Source organism: Capricornis sumatraensis, chromosome 2 (genome assembly GCF_032405125.1).
Source record: "Capricornis sumatraensis isolate serow.1 chromosome 2, serow.2, whole genome shotgun sequence".
In the NCBI taxonomy this organism is placed as follows: Eukaryota; Metazoa; Chordata; class Mammalia; order Artiodactyla; family Bovidae; genus Capricornis; species Capricornis sumatraensis.
In genome coordinates, this window is record NC_091070.1 from 150,392,255 (window position 1) to 150,405,267 (window position 13,013).

Below are 13,013 nucleotides of genomic sequence, written 5' to 3' on the forward strand. Positions count from 1 at the left end.
TGGAAAGAATGTGACTGGGCTGATCAGGGCATGAAACTGCAAGCCCAAGCAATAGACCCTCCCCTTTCCCCACTTGAAGATTTTCCTGCCCTAGACAGCCCCATCACTCTTAGTCCAAGTCCATACCCTGAGCTTAGAGCCATAGTTGATGTGAGAGAAACACCAGGAAGGGTAGTCTACCCCTTGACAGTGGCATTGTGGACAGAGCACGTGTCTCCTCCATTTCCACGTATCTAGGGTTTGAAATCAGTCCTGAATATTCATTGGAAGGACTGATGCTGAAGCTGAAAGTCCAGTACTTTGGCCACCTGATGCAAAGAGCTGACTCATTTGAAAAGACCCTGATGCTGGGAAAGATTGAAGGTGGGAGGAGAAGGAGACGACAGAGGATGGGATGGTTGGATGGCATCACCGACTCAATGGGCATGAGTTTGAGTGAACTCCGGGAGTTGGTGATGGACAGGGAGGCCTGGCATGCTGCAATTCGTGGGGTCGCAAAGAGTTGGACACGACTGAGCGACTGAACTGAACTGAGGGGTTTCTCAGCCTTAGCACTATTGACTGTTTGAACTGGATAGTTCTTTATTTGGTCAGGGAAGCAGGGTTTTTCTGTGCATTGTGGGATGTTTAGTGGCATCCACTAGTACTTACCCACCAGTGTTTTCCAAGTTGTAACAACTAAAAATGTCTCCAGACATTGCCATATATTCCCAGGAGGACAAAACTACTCCTCTCCCCACCCCACTGCCCAACACCACCTCTGGAAAGGATCTGATGACCACCACCACCTCCACCCCAGCCTAGGTTTTTCCAGCTCGTGTGCCTTCTCACAAATTTTGCCTATCTGTTCCAGCAGTAAATGCTGTGACTCTGCTGGTGACAGGCCTGACCCTTAGGTGCTCCCGTGGAGCCCCCAAACAGAGCCTTCCTCTGAGAGTCAAGTTGGAAACCACTTCTAGATATTCTTCCTCATTTGACTCATTTTTCCTTCAACACCCCGTTCTTTTTCTCTTTCGCATGCAGGAAGAGGAATACGAATTCGGGACGTCCTAAAAGATGAGGAAACACTGACACTGTTTCTCGTGAAGAACATCGGTCTGTCTGACTCAGTCGTCTACCTTCTGGTCAACTCCCAAGTCCGTCCAGAGCAGGTAGGTGGATGTCATTGGTCCAGCGGTCCCTGGAGGGGAGGGCCAGGCACTGAGCCTGAGAAAGGCAAGGGAGGCCTTGAGCTTCTTTTTTCTTGCTTGCTTTCACATTCAGAAGCATTCAGATTCGTGCCACATGCTCAGGAGAACGCCTCGGGTCCAGTGAGATGATCCAGTCCCCATGACGGGATTCTGACGTGGCGTAGAAGCTGGCAGCACTTGAAACACCTCAGGGCTTTAAGACTGGAAGGAACCTGAGAGATCATGTGGCTCCAGCTCCCTTTATTGTCGAGGAAACTGAGGTTTATTCATGTAGTCGTCGAAGACATAGAGACGTTTTAGGTGCCAGAATGCAGTGGGGACAATGTGAGGAAACCCCTGACTCCGGGAGCTCACATTCCAGTGAGGACGACAGGCGACGACCACGTAAGCCGAGGGCGCTGACGTGCGTTCCCAGGTCGTGAGGAGGTCCAGCAGGGTCTGAGTTCGGAAGGGACGGGGGTGGGGGGGCAGTTTTCAAGGCGATCATCAGAGAAGGCCTTCCTGGGGAGATGCTATCTAAGCAGATCTTACTGAACAGTAGGCCCGGTGTGAATGCCTGTGAGAGGAGAGTGCCAGCTGAGAAACAGGCAAAGCCAGGATCAAGTGTGCTGAGGTGACCTTCAAGGTCATGGAGCCTGATAACAGCTGCACAGAGAGCAGACCTCTGCTTTCCTGGGCCGTGCCTCCTCAGTGCCAGGCAAACTGCTTGTAACTCCGCTAAACCTGCGTCATGTGTTTTCATAATCTCCTGTATTTGTTCAGAGCATTTTTACCACTAAAGTAAGACTTCCACCTCTCTGAGCACCTGAACTCCTCACACTAATCCCAAGATGGGTCAAACAGATGAGAAACTTGACATGCCTGGTGGCCGAGAGACTGGTGCCCAGCTATAGAGCTGGAGTTGCTGGAGCTGGAGTGGAATCGGGGTCTTCTCATTCCTAGTCCTGGGCCCTTTCATTGGTTCTCAAGGTCCCCAGACCAGGAGCATCAGCAGGACTGGGAATAAATTCACAGGCCTCACCCCAGACTGACCAGCACTCTCCACTTTAACAAACCCTCTGGGTGGTTCTAACAGCTCAGGGGTGAGAAGCATGGCTCTAATTTAGGGCTTCATGGGCTCCTGGCCCAGCATCCTGGGTGTGTGGGTTCCTAGTGTGATAAACACAGTGAGAATGCATGATAAGCAGGAGCCTTAGCGCAGACATCCTGCCTGCCTCTCCTGGCCAGGACGGCACCTCCTCTAGACTCCGGAGGAATTGTTGTTTAGTCACTAAGTCGTGTGTGACTCATCCTGACCCCATGACTGTAGCCCACCAGCCTCCTCCGTCCAAGGGATTTATTTCCCAGTTAAGAAAAGTGGGTTGCCATTTCCTTCTCCAGGGATCAAACCTGCATCTTCTGAACTGGCAGGCGGATTCTTCTCCTCTGAGCCACTAGGGACTCCAGGGAAGACGGAGATGTAAACAGAGAAATTTCAGGGCCTGTGTCAGTCCTGAGGCAAAGGTCTGCACAGGGTGCCGTCTGAGCCCAGAGAGAGGAGGGGACTCACCACCTGCCTGGTTGAGGTTGGTTCTGTTGGATGGGCTTTTCAAGCTGGTTCCCAGTACAACAGTGAAGAAATCCATACCTGCCTTGCTGGCTTCTCGGTCTCTGAGGTTTTCATGGAAACTAGACAAAGGGAAATAAGGTTCAGCCCTGACACAGCACATCGGGGCACTTGGAGCGAGGGCAGTGCCCAGGCACAACCTCAGTGCACGCCTGGGTAGGCCCCGGGGGTCAGGCCTGGCTGGCTGCCCAGCCCTGCTTGGCCCCCCCTCCCACTCCAACCCAATGTCAGGCAGCATGGATTGCTCACTTTCCCCTTTGCTTTCTCTTCAGCTCATAAAACTCAAGTCCTGGAAATGCCTGTGATGACTTCCAGTTGGTACAACAAGGGAGATGGAGATAAGGGCAGGAATTTAGGGGAAATTTCTTTCCAGTTCCTCACCTCTGTGACATTTAGGTCTTTAGCTGCTGTGTCGCTAGCATCAGGGCAACAGCCTTTCATGTGGGGAGGAGACAGGGCCGTTGGGGTGTGCCTGTGTTGCAGGCTCTGATTAGCTGAGGCTTCCCTGAGCTTAGGAAGGAGCTCAGCTCCTGCACTCCAGAGGCCAGTCATGTGGACCCAGCTCCCTCCATGCCTGCTACCCACCCTGCTTCTCAGCCCCAGTGACCTGTGAGCCTTCCTCCTGACCTCTTTCTCCATCTCCAACCAGCTCTGTAACTCCTGGACAGAACTGTCCCCTGGAACTTTCCTCCATGCTGGCAAAGTTCTCTCTGTGCCATCTATAGAGTAACCATAGCCATGTGTGGCTGGTGGGCATGTGAGATGAGTCTAGTACAAGTGAGGAAGTGAATTTTAAATGCCATTTAATTTTCATTACCTTAACCGATCACATAGGGTGTGCCGCTTTCTAATTGATCATCATTATACATGGGATTTTGTTCTTGACTGTCAAGACTGGCTATCCCTCTGCCTAGTATCTGAGCATAGCTCCAAAGGGAATAGCACTGCCCTCCTCGCCCCTTCTAGAGAATTATTAGATGACTGAAGCTGCACAGTTCTCTGGCTTATCCCTCACCACACCCTTAACCCACAGCCCAGGAGACTCCTGAACTTTCTTCAAGGCCCAGCTCAAATGTTACTTCCTCAATCAAATGGTTCATAAACCCTCCCTTCTTTGTCCCACTCCTCCCCTTGCCCTACTTGACAAGAGAATTAAGAGCAAAAGTTGTTCAAAATGGCTAAGCAAAAGCTCTGGGTTCAAATCTCAGCAAGGTCACACAGTTAACTGCAAGTTAATTAATCTCTCTATTTCCTCATGTGTAAAATGGAGACAATAAAATTTCCTACCATATACAGAGGTTGTGGGAGGTTAAAAGACTTAATATCTATAAAGCACTTAATGCCTGGCACATAGTAAACACTTAATAAATACCAGCTACTTTTACTAGCGATTCTTAATGCTCCCTCTTCTGTGCTCTGGTTTCACTACATTAAGTCTAGCACTTACTGCTGTTTAAATGCCTGCATTTCCAGCTAGCCCATGAGCTTTTCGGAGGGCAGAAAATTTATCTCATTCTCTCTGCATCCCTGGTAACAGAATGGGAACACAGTGAATGAGCATTGAATGAATGAGTGACACTCATATGGTGTCCCAGCTTTCCTCCAGCCTGTTGTATAACCCTATCAAGTCACCTAACCCCTTCAGCCTCACTTGTCTCCTCTGAGATACTAGAGGTTTGGACAAAATGAGTTAATTACTTCCCTCCCCTGTGTAGAACCCATGGGACTGTGGAGGCCAAGGACGTCCATGAGACTGATCTGTTCATGGTATTTAACGCTTTTGTCCACTGGGAGTCCAGGACTCCAGGAGGCCAGTAACTGTGCTGGGTGGATAAGGGTCCCTGGCCAGGGCTGAGGCCTCCTTTGCCTCTGGAGGCTATCAGGGAGCTTGTGCTTTGAGAGTCACTGCCCACAGGAGGTTTCTGATGTGGGTGCTCCAGGGGTTAACATCAACGGATAAAATACAGGGTGCCTGGTTAAATTTGAATTTTAAATAAACATTAAATAATTTTTTCAGCATAAGGATGTTCTATTTGGACTCCATTTGGGACATACTTGTACCAAAAATTGTTCATTGTTTATCTGAAATTCAAATTTAACTGGGCATCCAGTATGTTTATATGTAAACCTGGTGAGACAGAAAGGGGGAGAGGTGGTCACTCACCATCACTCCAAATGCATTCTAGCTACTCACTCACCTCAGCTGCACGCCGTAGGTCCTGATGGTACCTTAGCATCATTGCTAAGAAGGAATGGCTCATGTTGTGAAGTCTCTCTGTTAAAATGAGGCTTGGGAGTGTTTTCATTTTCTGTGGCTGCTGTAACAAATTACCACAAACTTAGTGGCTTAAAACAACACATGTTTATTATTTTATGGTTCCAGAGATCACATTCTGAAAGTCAAGGTGCCAGCAGGGCTGTGCTCCTTACTGGGCGGTCTAGAGGAAAGTTCATTTTCTTGCCTTTTCTACCTTCTAGAGACTGTCTACGTTCCTCAGCTGATGGCCTCACTTCATCTTCATGGCTAGTAGTGGCCTGTCCAGTCTTCCCCACATCAAATTATCCTGACATTGTTTATTCTGCTATTCTCTTGCACGTTTAAAATACTCTTGTGATTACATTGGGCTCACCCAGATAATCCAAAATCATCTCCTTATTTTAAAGTCAGATGAATAGCAACCTTAATTTCATCTGCAATCTTTAATACCCCTCACCATGCCACATAACATATTCACAGGGTCTGTGGGTTAGGACATGGACATCACTGGGAGGCCAGTATTCTTCTACACAGGGAGGTTTCTGGTGTTGCTTTTCCTTTCTGCAGTTTGCTCGTGGAGTCCCAGACCTGATGCTGAAGGACATCGCCTGCAGCGAGGCCCTCTTGGAGCGTTTCCTGATCTTTCCCCAGCGCCGTGCAGCCCAGACAGTGCGCGGCAGCTTGTGCCCCCTCTCTCAGGGCACCCTGCAGTGGATGGAAGACACCCTGTACGCCAACGTGGACTTCTTCAAGCTCTTCCACGTGGTAAGGGAGGTGTTCAGCTGCTCGCCCCCTGGGAGGTAATTTCTGGAGGCAGTATGGCCTGGTAACAGGCCACTGGGGACTCATGAATGAACAGTCAGGGAAGGCATAAACTTGGTGTTCAAGACAATTCTTGTTCAAGACAAGACAGGCTCCAAAGGCCCCCAAACCAGCTGACAGTATTTCCAAAACATGGCCCAGACATCCAGCAGTCACCACTAGGTTCACCATTAGATTTGTGTCGTGGCAGATCTAGGTCTACCCCAAATGTGGGACCAGCCCTCTTCGCCACCACCGGCAGTATGGAAGGGAGGAGGCCTGGGGGGACCCCTGGATTGGCTTCCTGGCTAGGTCATCATGGACATGATGGTTAACCTTTCTTGGCCCTATCGCTCATCTGTAAGACAAATATAATACTTTGAAGAACAGTAGAAAAGATACATTAAAAATATGTGCAAAACATTTAATAAATGTCAGTGAATGAGAGCTTTGCACTCCCTTCACTGGGCCTGCTTTTGACTTCAGAGCTTACTGTTAATGGGTAGAAAACAGAGAAAATGTCATAGAAAATTTGCAAAAATTTGGCATGCCTGATCTAGCACAACACTATGCTCAGAACGACATCCTACATAGTCTTGGGATTCGATTGTATCTCTTCTTTTGCTTGAAGGGGCTTCCCTGGTGGCTGTCAGATGGTAAAGAATCTGCCTGCAATGCAGGAGACCCAGGTTCAATACCTGGGTCAGGAAGATCCCCTGGAGAAGGAAATGGCAACTCATTCCAATATTCTTGCATAGAGAATTCCAAGGACAGAGGAGCCTGGTGCCTACAGTCCATGGGGTCTCAAAGAGACGGACATGACTGAGTGACTAACACACACACACACACACACACACACGATGAGAGGGATAGTAGGCTTCAAGCATTTGTTCTAAAATCATCAGGGAAGCTGGTAAAAGATGCAAGCTCTAAATTCCTACCCCCAGAGGTTGATTCAGGAAACCTGGGCCAGGCCAGAATCTGCTGTTAACATAGGTGATTCTGATAGAGGTCTTTGTAGGTCATGCTTCAAGAAACACTCAGAATTAGAATTTTCTAGCATTGAATTGTGTTTTCTCTTTTGCCTACATTTTAATATCTGGAACTATATTTCAGGGAGTGCCAGTCAACTGAGAACTTGGGGGAGGAATTTGTGTTTTGTCTTTAAAAAAAAAAAATTCTGCTTCTTAGTATACTTTTAAAAGAGTTGTTTATTTATTTATTTTGGCTGCACTGGGTCTTTGTTGCTACTCGTGAACTTTCTCTAGTTGCGGCGAGCGGGGCCTACTCTCTAGTTGTGGTCTGTGGCTTCTCGTTGCAGTAGCTTCTCTTGTTTCAGAACACAGGCTCTGGGGCACATGGGCTTCAGTAGCTGTGGCATACAGGCTTAGTTGTCCCATGGCACGTGGGATCTTCCCAGACCAGGGATCAAACCTGTGTCCCCTGCATTGGCAGGCGGATTCTTAACCACTGGACCACAAGTGAAGCACTGTGGATTTTTGCTTTACCTTTTTTTTTTTTTTTTAATTTGCTCTCTCAAGGAGAAAATTTGCCCTAGGCTTGTCTTTAAAAGCAAGGTGAAGGCCTTTAAAAACAAAGTAAAACAAGACCCCACAGTTGATGGCAAGGTTCACACTTCATCCCTTTCAGTGTGACTTTTCCTTGACATGTCATTCCATAATTTTCCCAGTTCACTGGGGATCCAGAGTGGGTAAAGGGGTCATATCTATGGATGCCACCAATACTGAGAGTCAAGGGCCCCAGAGAAGGTCTCTGCCAGGAGAATAAAAAGTCATGCATTTCTAACTTCTCTTTCCAAAGTGCCTCGAGGAACCCAATTTTAGACAGTTCTCAGTTTGTTTTCAGACTCAGACAGGAGAGTGAGTAGGTGATGAAGGTCCTTATTCTGGACAGCTGAACCCCAGCACCATGGGAGACCAGCGCCTGCATTTGTAGGTTTGTATTTGAAGAGCTGTGGGAGGTTCCCTGAGTGCCTGGGAATATGCAATCCTCTGGGCACTAGGAAAGGGGTAGGGACGTGTGTCTCTTTTTGAAGCACCTTTATAGCAAATGTATCTTTGGGACATGAGGAGGAGACAGCCTGGATATAGTAGGACAAAGGGTGACCTGGGCACAATGCTTCATTAGGGTCTGGACCCATAACTTAGACTTCAGATGTTTATTTATCATATAAGAAAGACCAGCATGCTTTTTCTTCTGTCCTTATATGCAGCTCTGGCAAGTGTCAGGGTTCAGAAACCAGAGAATTTTGGTCAGTCACTCTCACCTCCCTGAGATGGACCCTGGGTGCTTACCCACCACCCAGGTACACGTTTCCATGCACTCAAACCTGAATTGGACCAGGCACTGAGGCCAAGGGCCCAGCCAAGGTCTTCACACCCTTACTGAATTCCCAGCTATCCTGAGACAGACAAACAGGCCATGTCACAGCACTGAGGCGTTTCCAGCTTGGTTGCATACTGAGTTACCTGCGAAGCTTTTAAAAGTTACGAATACCACCTCTCCCCACATCTGATTGATTTTGATTCAACTGCTTTTAGCATTTTTAAAAAATAATTTTCTTGTTTTATTTTTGGTGTGCTGGGTCTCCATTGCTGTGTGGGCTTTCTCTGGTTGTGGAGAGCGGGACTACTTTAGTCGCAGTACAGAGGCTTATTGTGATGGCTTCTTTTGTTTCGGAGCACAGGCTCTAGGGAGCTCAGGCTTCAGTGGGTGCAGTAGTAGAGGCACCCAGGCTCTAGAGCACAGGCTCAGTAGATGTGCACACAGGTTTAGCTGTTCTGAAGCATGTGGGATCTTTCTGGATCAGGGATTGAACCCGTGTCTTCTGCATTTGGCCAACAGATTCTTTACCACTGAGCCCCTAGGGAAGCTCTCTTTTAGCATTTTTAAAAGCTTCCCAGACATTCTCATTCCAGCCAGGGTTGAGAGTTGTGGACCCACAACATAGGAGTTTGATTTACAGACTTAATTTCTGTAGACCAAGCATGTGAATGAGTGCTAGTCGCTCAGTCGTGTCTGACTCTGCAACCCATGGACTGTAGCCCACCAGGCTACTCTGTTCATGGGATCTTCCAGGCAAGCATACTGGAGTGGGTAGCCATTTCCTTCTCCAGGGGATCTTTCCGACCCAGGGATGGAACTGGGGTCTCCTGAATTGCAGGCAGATTCTTTACCAACCAAGCTATGAGGGAAGCCCAAGCATAACAATAACAGTACCCAAATGCCCCGAAGGCCTCAGAGCACTTTCACTTTTCACCCCTAAGACCAGGGTGCTGTGCAGAAGCATCTTCCCTGCTGTTGACCCAGAGACTGCCAAGAGGAGAAAGCCCTGGCAGATGGGCTAACCCTGCAGATAGGGTTGCCCTACCTTCCATCCTCTTGCTCCTGCTTGTGTCTGTGGGGGAAGACCTGACCAAGACAGGACACATGGGCCCAAGCAAAGAGGACAAACACCCTAGGTGGTGACCTTGAAATGTGCTTTTCCAGCTGACAAATGGACTAAGTAACTAAACATCTTTTCAAAACTACAAAGAAGGAAACCTACATGGCTCAGACGGTAAAGAATCTGTATTACAGGCAGACACAGCTTCGATCCCTGGGTCAGGAAGATCTCCTAGAGAAAGGAATGGCAACCCACTCCAGTATGCTTACCTGGAGAATCCCATGGACAGAGGAGCCTGACAGGCTACAGTCCATAGGGTTGCAGAGTTAGATATGACTGAGTGATTAACATGAACATGAAGAAGGAAACCTATAAGGAATTATTTGCAGTAAGATGGGGCTTTTGCTCCTATACCCACCCTATCAACGTTTTTAGAAAACCAGTGATGAAACAGGCACAGAAAAGCTCAGGGCAGACCCTCCAACCCTCTCAGAGGGGCACGGGCCAGGCACGGCTGCTCTGAGGCAGGGGCAGAGGCCTCCCTGGGACAAGGCTGTTGTTGCAGCTGGTTGGCTAGCAGCCAAGCTTAGGTCCTGTGTGGGGAATGCTGTGTCTTCCGTTCTCCTGGGCTGTTTTTCAGGCACATGTATATCAGTGTATAAATAAGCTTTCAGTAAGTGCCAAATGGGTGCTCACTAACAAAGAGAGAGGGACCAACTCACTAAGCCACCGCATGACACCTACCCCTGTTGTGTCAGGACCTGGGTGTGTGGGTGGAAGTTTAACCTCCAAACTGGCCTCAGAGCCAAGAGAACTAGCAGAGGGGGGCTGGGGACTCAGCACCAACTGGGGCCAGCTGTGTTTTTCCTCAGCCCCTTGGAGATCAGAAGTGAGTGTTGTCATCTTCAAATAATCCAAGTGCAGTACCCACGCCTTCCTCCACCCCACCCATCCCCAGATGTACGCTCGCATTCTCTCTCGCTCTCTCTCGCTCTCTCTCGCTCTCTCTCGCTCTCTCTCGCTCTCTCTCGCTCTCTCTCGCTCTCTCTCGCTCTCTCTCGCTCTCTCTCGCTCTCTCTCGCTCTCTCTCGCTCTCTCTCTCTTGGTGCCCAGTACCCTAGGCAAACTGGGAAAAAAAACAGCAGCCAGCTGACTGGATTTACTCCAAGAATTAGCCCCTCTTGGTTTCACCTGGGTTGAGATGCTTTGAAAGAGCTTGCCTTCACCTGTGGCCTTTTCGGACCTAACGCCCCCAGCTTGAAACCAGCAGTTCAGACCTGGGCCAAGGTACTGAGACTGCCGCCGCTACCTGAAACGTCTTGCACCTCACAAAAATCGGTGTGTCAGTTTCGGGTGAGGGGTTGGGCTGTTTCCCATCTGATCTGGCCCAAGGCGTGTGTCTCCCTCCCCCTCCTCCGCCTCCCTCTTCGATCCTTCCTGTTTTCTCCCTGACTCCTGGTGCACAGCTTTGAAATCTTGCTGAGAAGCAAATCTGTCCCTTCGGCTCCGCATGTTTATTTGTGGAAGTTCGGCAGGGGAACCGAGGCGGGTGCCAAGACCTGCCACGCTGCTGGGAAATCTGCGTTTCCCTCCCTTCCCCCTTCTCAGTGGACACTGATAGAGGAAATTGGCCTCCCCGGCATTTTGGCCCGTGGTTTTCCCCTTTGCAGTCGCTTCCAGTGTGACATGATTCAGCTTTCTTTCCTTTCCCTCAGCTACTACTCTGTCACGTTTTTAGTTTTCTGACTTCATTTTCCCTGTGTCTCTGTGACTATGGGGTGGCTGAACATTGATTGAGTTCCACAGGAGAAAGGCCAATCTTGGGGGTGCTTACTACATGTTCTTTTCAATGTCCTGCTTTGTTCTTGGCTCTGCGCCCTAAATTCCTGAATCACTGGGAATAAGTGTGGGTGGACTGCCCCTGCTCAGTGTGAGCTGGCCATGGTTTCTGCTCTCTTGGATCATTCGTTGCAATTTGTTAAATTTCAACTATGCATTTCAGTTTTCGGGTGACATTGCCTCCTCAAAATTCTCTGGAAAAGCCCCATGTCTCCAGGATTTTGCGATGGTTTCTCCCATTAGTGACTTCACTTCATGATCTCTCTCCTCCCATCTTTGAATCTTTGGGCTGTCAACATTCTCCCATTTTTGCAGGGTGTCTAGGGAGAAGGAAGAGAAAGGGGTGGTGCTCGGTGTCAGCAATGTGGAGGGAAGTACAGCAGGCTGAGCGAAAAGAAAATCAAGTTAGGAATAGATTTTTTAGTTTTTTGAAAATTATTTAGCCACAGTAAGTAAATACAGCTGATTTACAGTGTTAGTATTTATTCTTTCTGTAGCTACAAAATTATGTGTCTATTATAATTCAAAATTTTGGCAAGCTGATTTTGATAAAAAAAGAAATGAAATGGAAGAGAGAGGGACATTAATGTATGTTAAATGTATATTAGGATTATGGGCTTGATTGGCCTTGGCCTGCAATGGTTTCTTTTCGGCTCCAGGCACTAGTAGGCCAGGGCTTATTTTCTTACCAGATGAGTTGTAGTTTTATGAATTTAAAAAGGAAAAAAAGACTGAGAGGTCAAAACTAAAGTCACTTAGGACACAAACAGTCCCCTGCAAAGACTGCTCTTAGGATAAAGTGTCCTGGGGTTCAGGCCTTTATTCAGTAGCTGCAGATAGAGCAGCAACATGTTAGGCATCCGGTTTTCTCCAAGGTAAACTGGTTTAAAGAGGGATTTCTGCCTCTGAGTTTTCTTATCTCTCCAGAACAGTAGTTCTTAATCTTTTTATAGATTAGGACTGCCTTTGAGAACGTGACAACAGCTCTAAGCCTTTTCCCTACAGAAATGTGAGTTCACACAGACACACAGCAGGTGGGGGCGCTTGAAGCCTCTGAAGTCAGACCCGAAGTTAAGAGCTTTTGCATTAAAATTTCTTTCCTACTTACCATTCATGTATATTCTGTCCAAAAGATTTGAAATACAGCCACAGATTCTTCCTTAATTCTCCTTATGAAGTAATCAGCTTCTCCCCTGAGTACAGGACCCCAGAGAGAGAGAAAGGACCAGAAGGCCGACAGCCTGCTGGGGCACACAAGATCTCCCGGTGGTCAGGGGCCTGGTCCCAGCTCTGTACTGGCCCCTTTCTTGCTGTCATTTGCAAAGAACTCAGCCTCCCCATGTGTAAAATTGAGACAGCAAAACCTATTCCATGGATCTCATAGGATTCAGTGGTGAAGTTTACATTAGAGGTAGAAAAGCACTTTGAAACAAAAAGCATTTTTGCTCTTACAAAAATAAGAATGTAGCTGCTCTGTGGGGGCCTCTCTCATCGCTCCACTCCCAGAAGTGACCTCCTCAAACACTTAGGTGGGACATTCTTCCTCCCCAGACCCTCAGACTAGGAAGAGGACTATTTCAAGGGGTAGTCTCTTGGCTGCCCCTAGATTCCAAACTCAGTTTTGCATTCATCAGCCACAAATACTGAAAACAAAACTGAAGTCACCACGGGAAGAAAAAGGCCCAGTTTCTGTTGAGCCAGAGCGAGTCCCATTACTTGTCTGTTCAAGAGCCCACCCTCTCATTCAGACTCTGCCCCTCCTCCCCAGTTCTGGGAGACAGCTTGTCTCTGTGACCTCTCCCAGTAGAGACAGTTTGGCATTTCCCCACTGCTCTGAGTGATTTAGTCTGAATTCTCTACTCATGACGCATTTCCTGGTACTCAGGGTGTCCCCTCCTGGTTGCCCCCTCACCA

At 48.3% G+C, this 13,013-nt stretch overlaps 1 protein-coding gene across 1 annotated transcript in view; it reads left to right on the forward strand.

The window, feature by feature from the left end:
- The window catches only part of ABCA4 (ATP binding cassette subfamily A member 4), a 152,478-nt gene that overhangs the window by 18,801 nt on the left and 120,664 nt on the right, over window positions 1-13,013 (forward strand). The window contains exons 5-6 of the mRNA XM_068964606.1: window positions 1,024-1,151; window positions 5,621-5,818. Of these exons, the coding sequence (XP_068820707.1) occupies window positions 1,024-1,151; window positions 5,621-5,818 (326 nt within the window). The remainder of the gene's footprint in view (window positions 1-1,023; window positions 1,152-5,620; window positions 5,819-13,013) is intronic.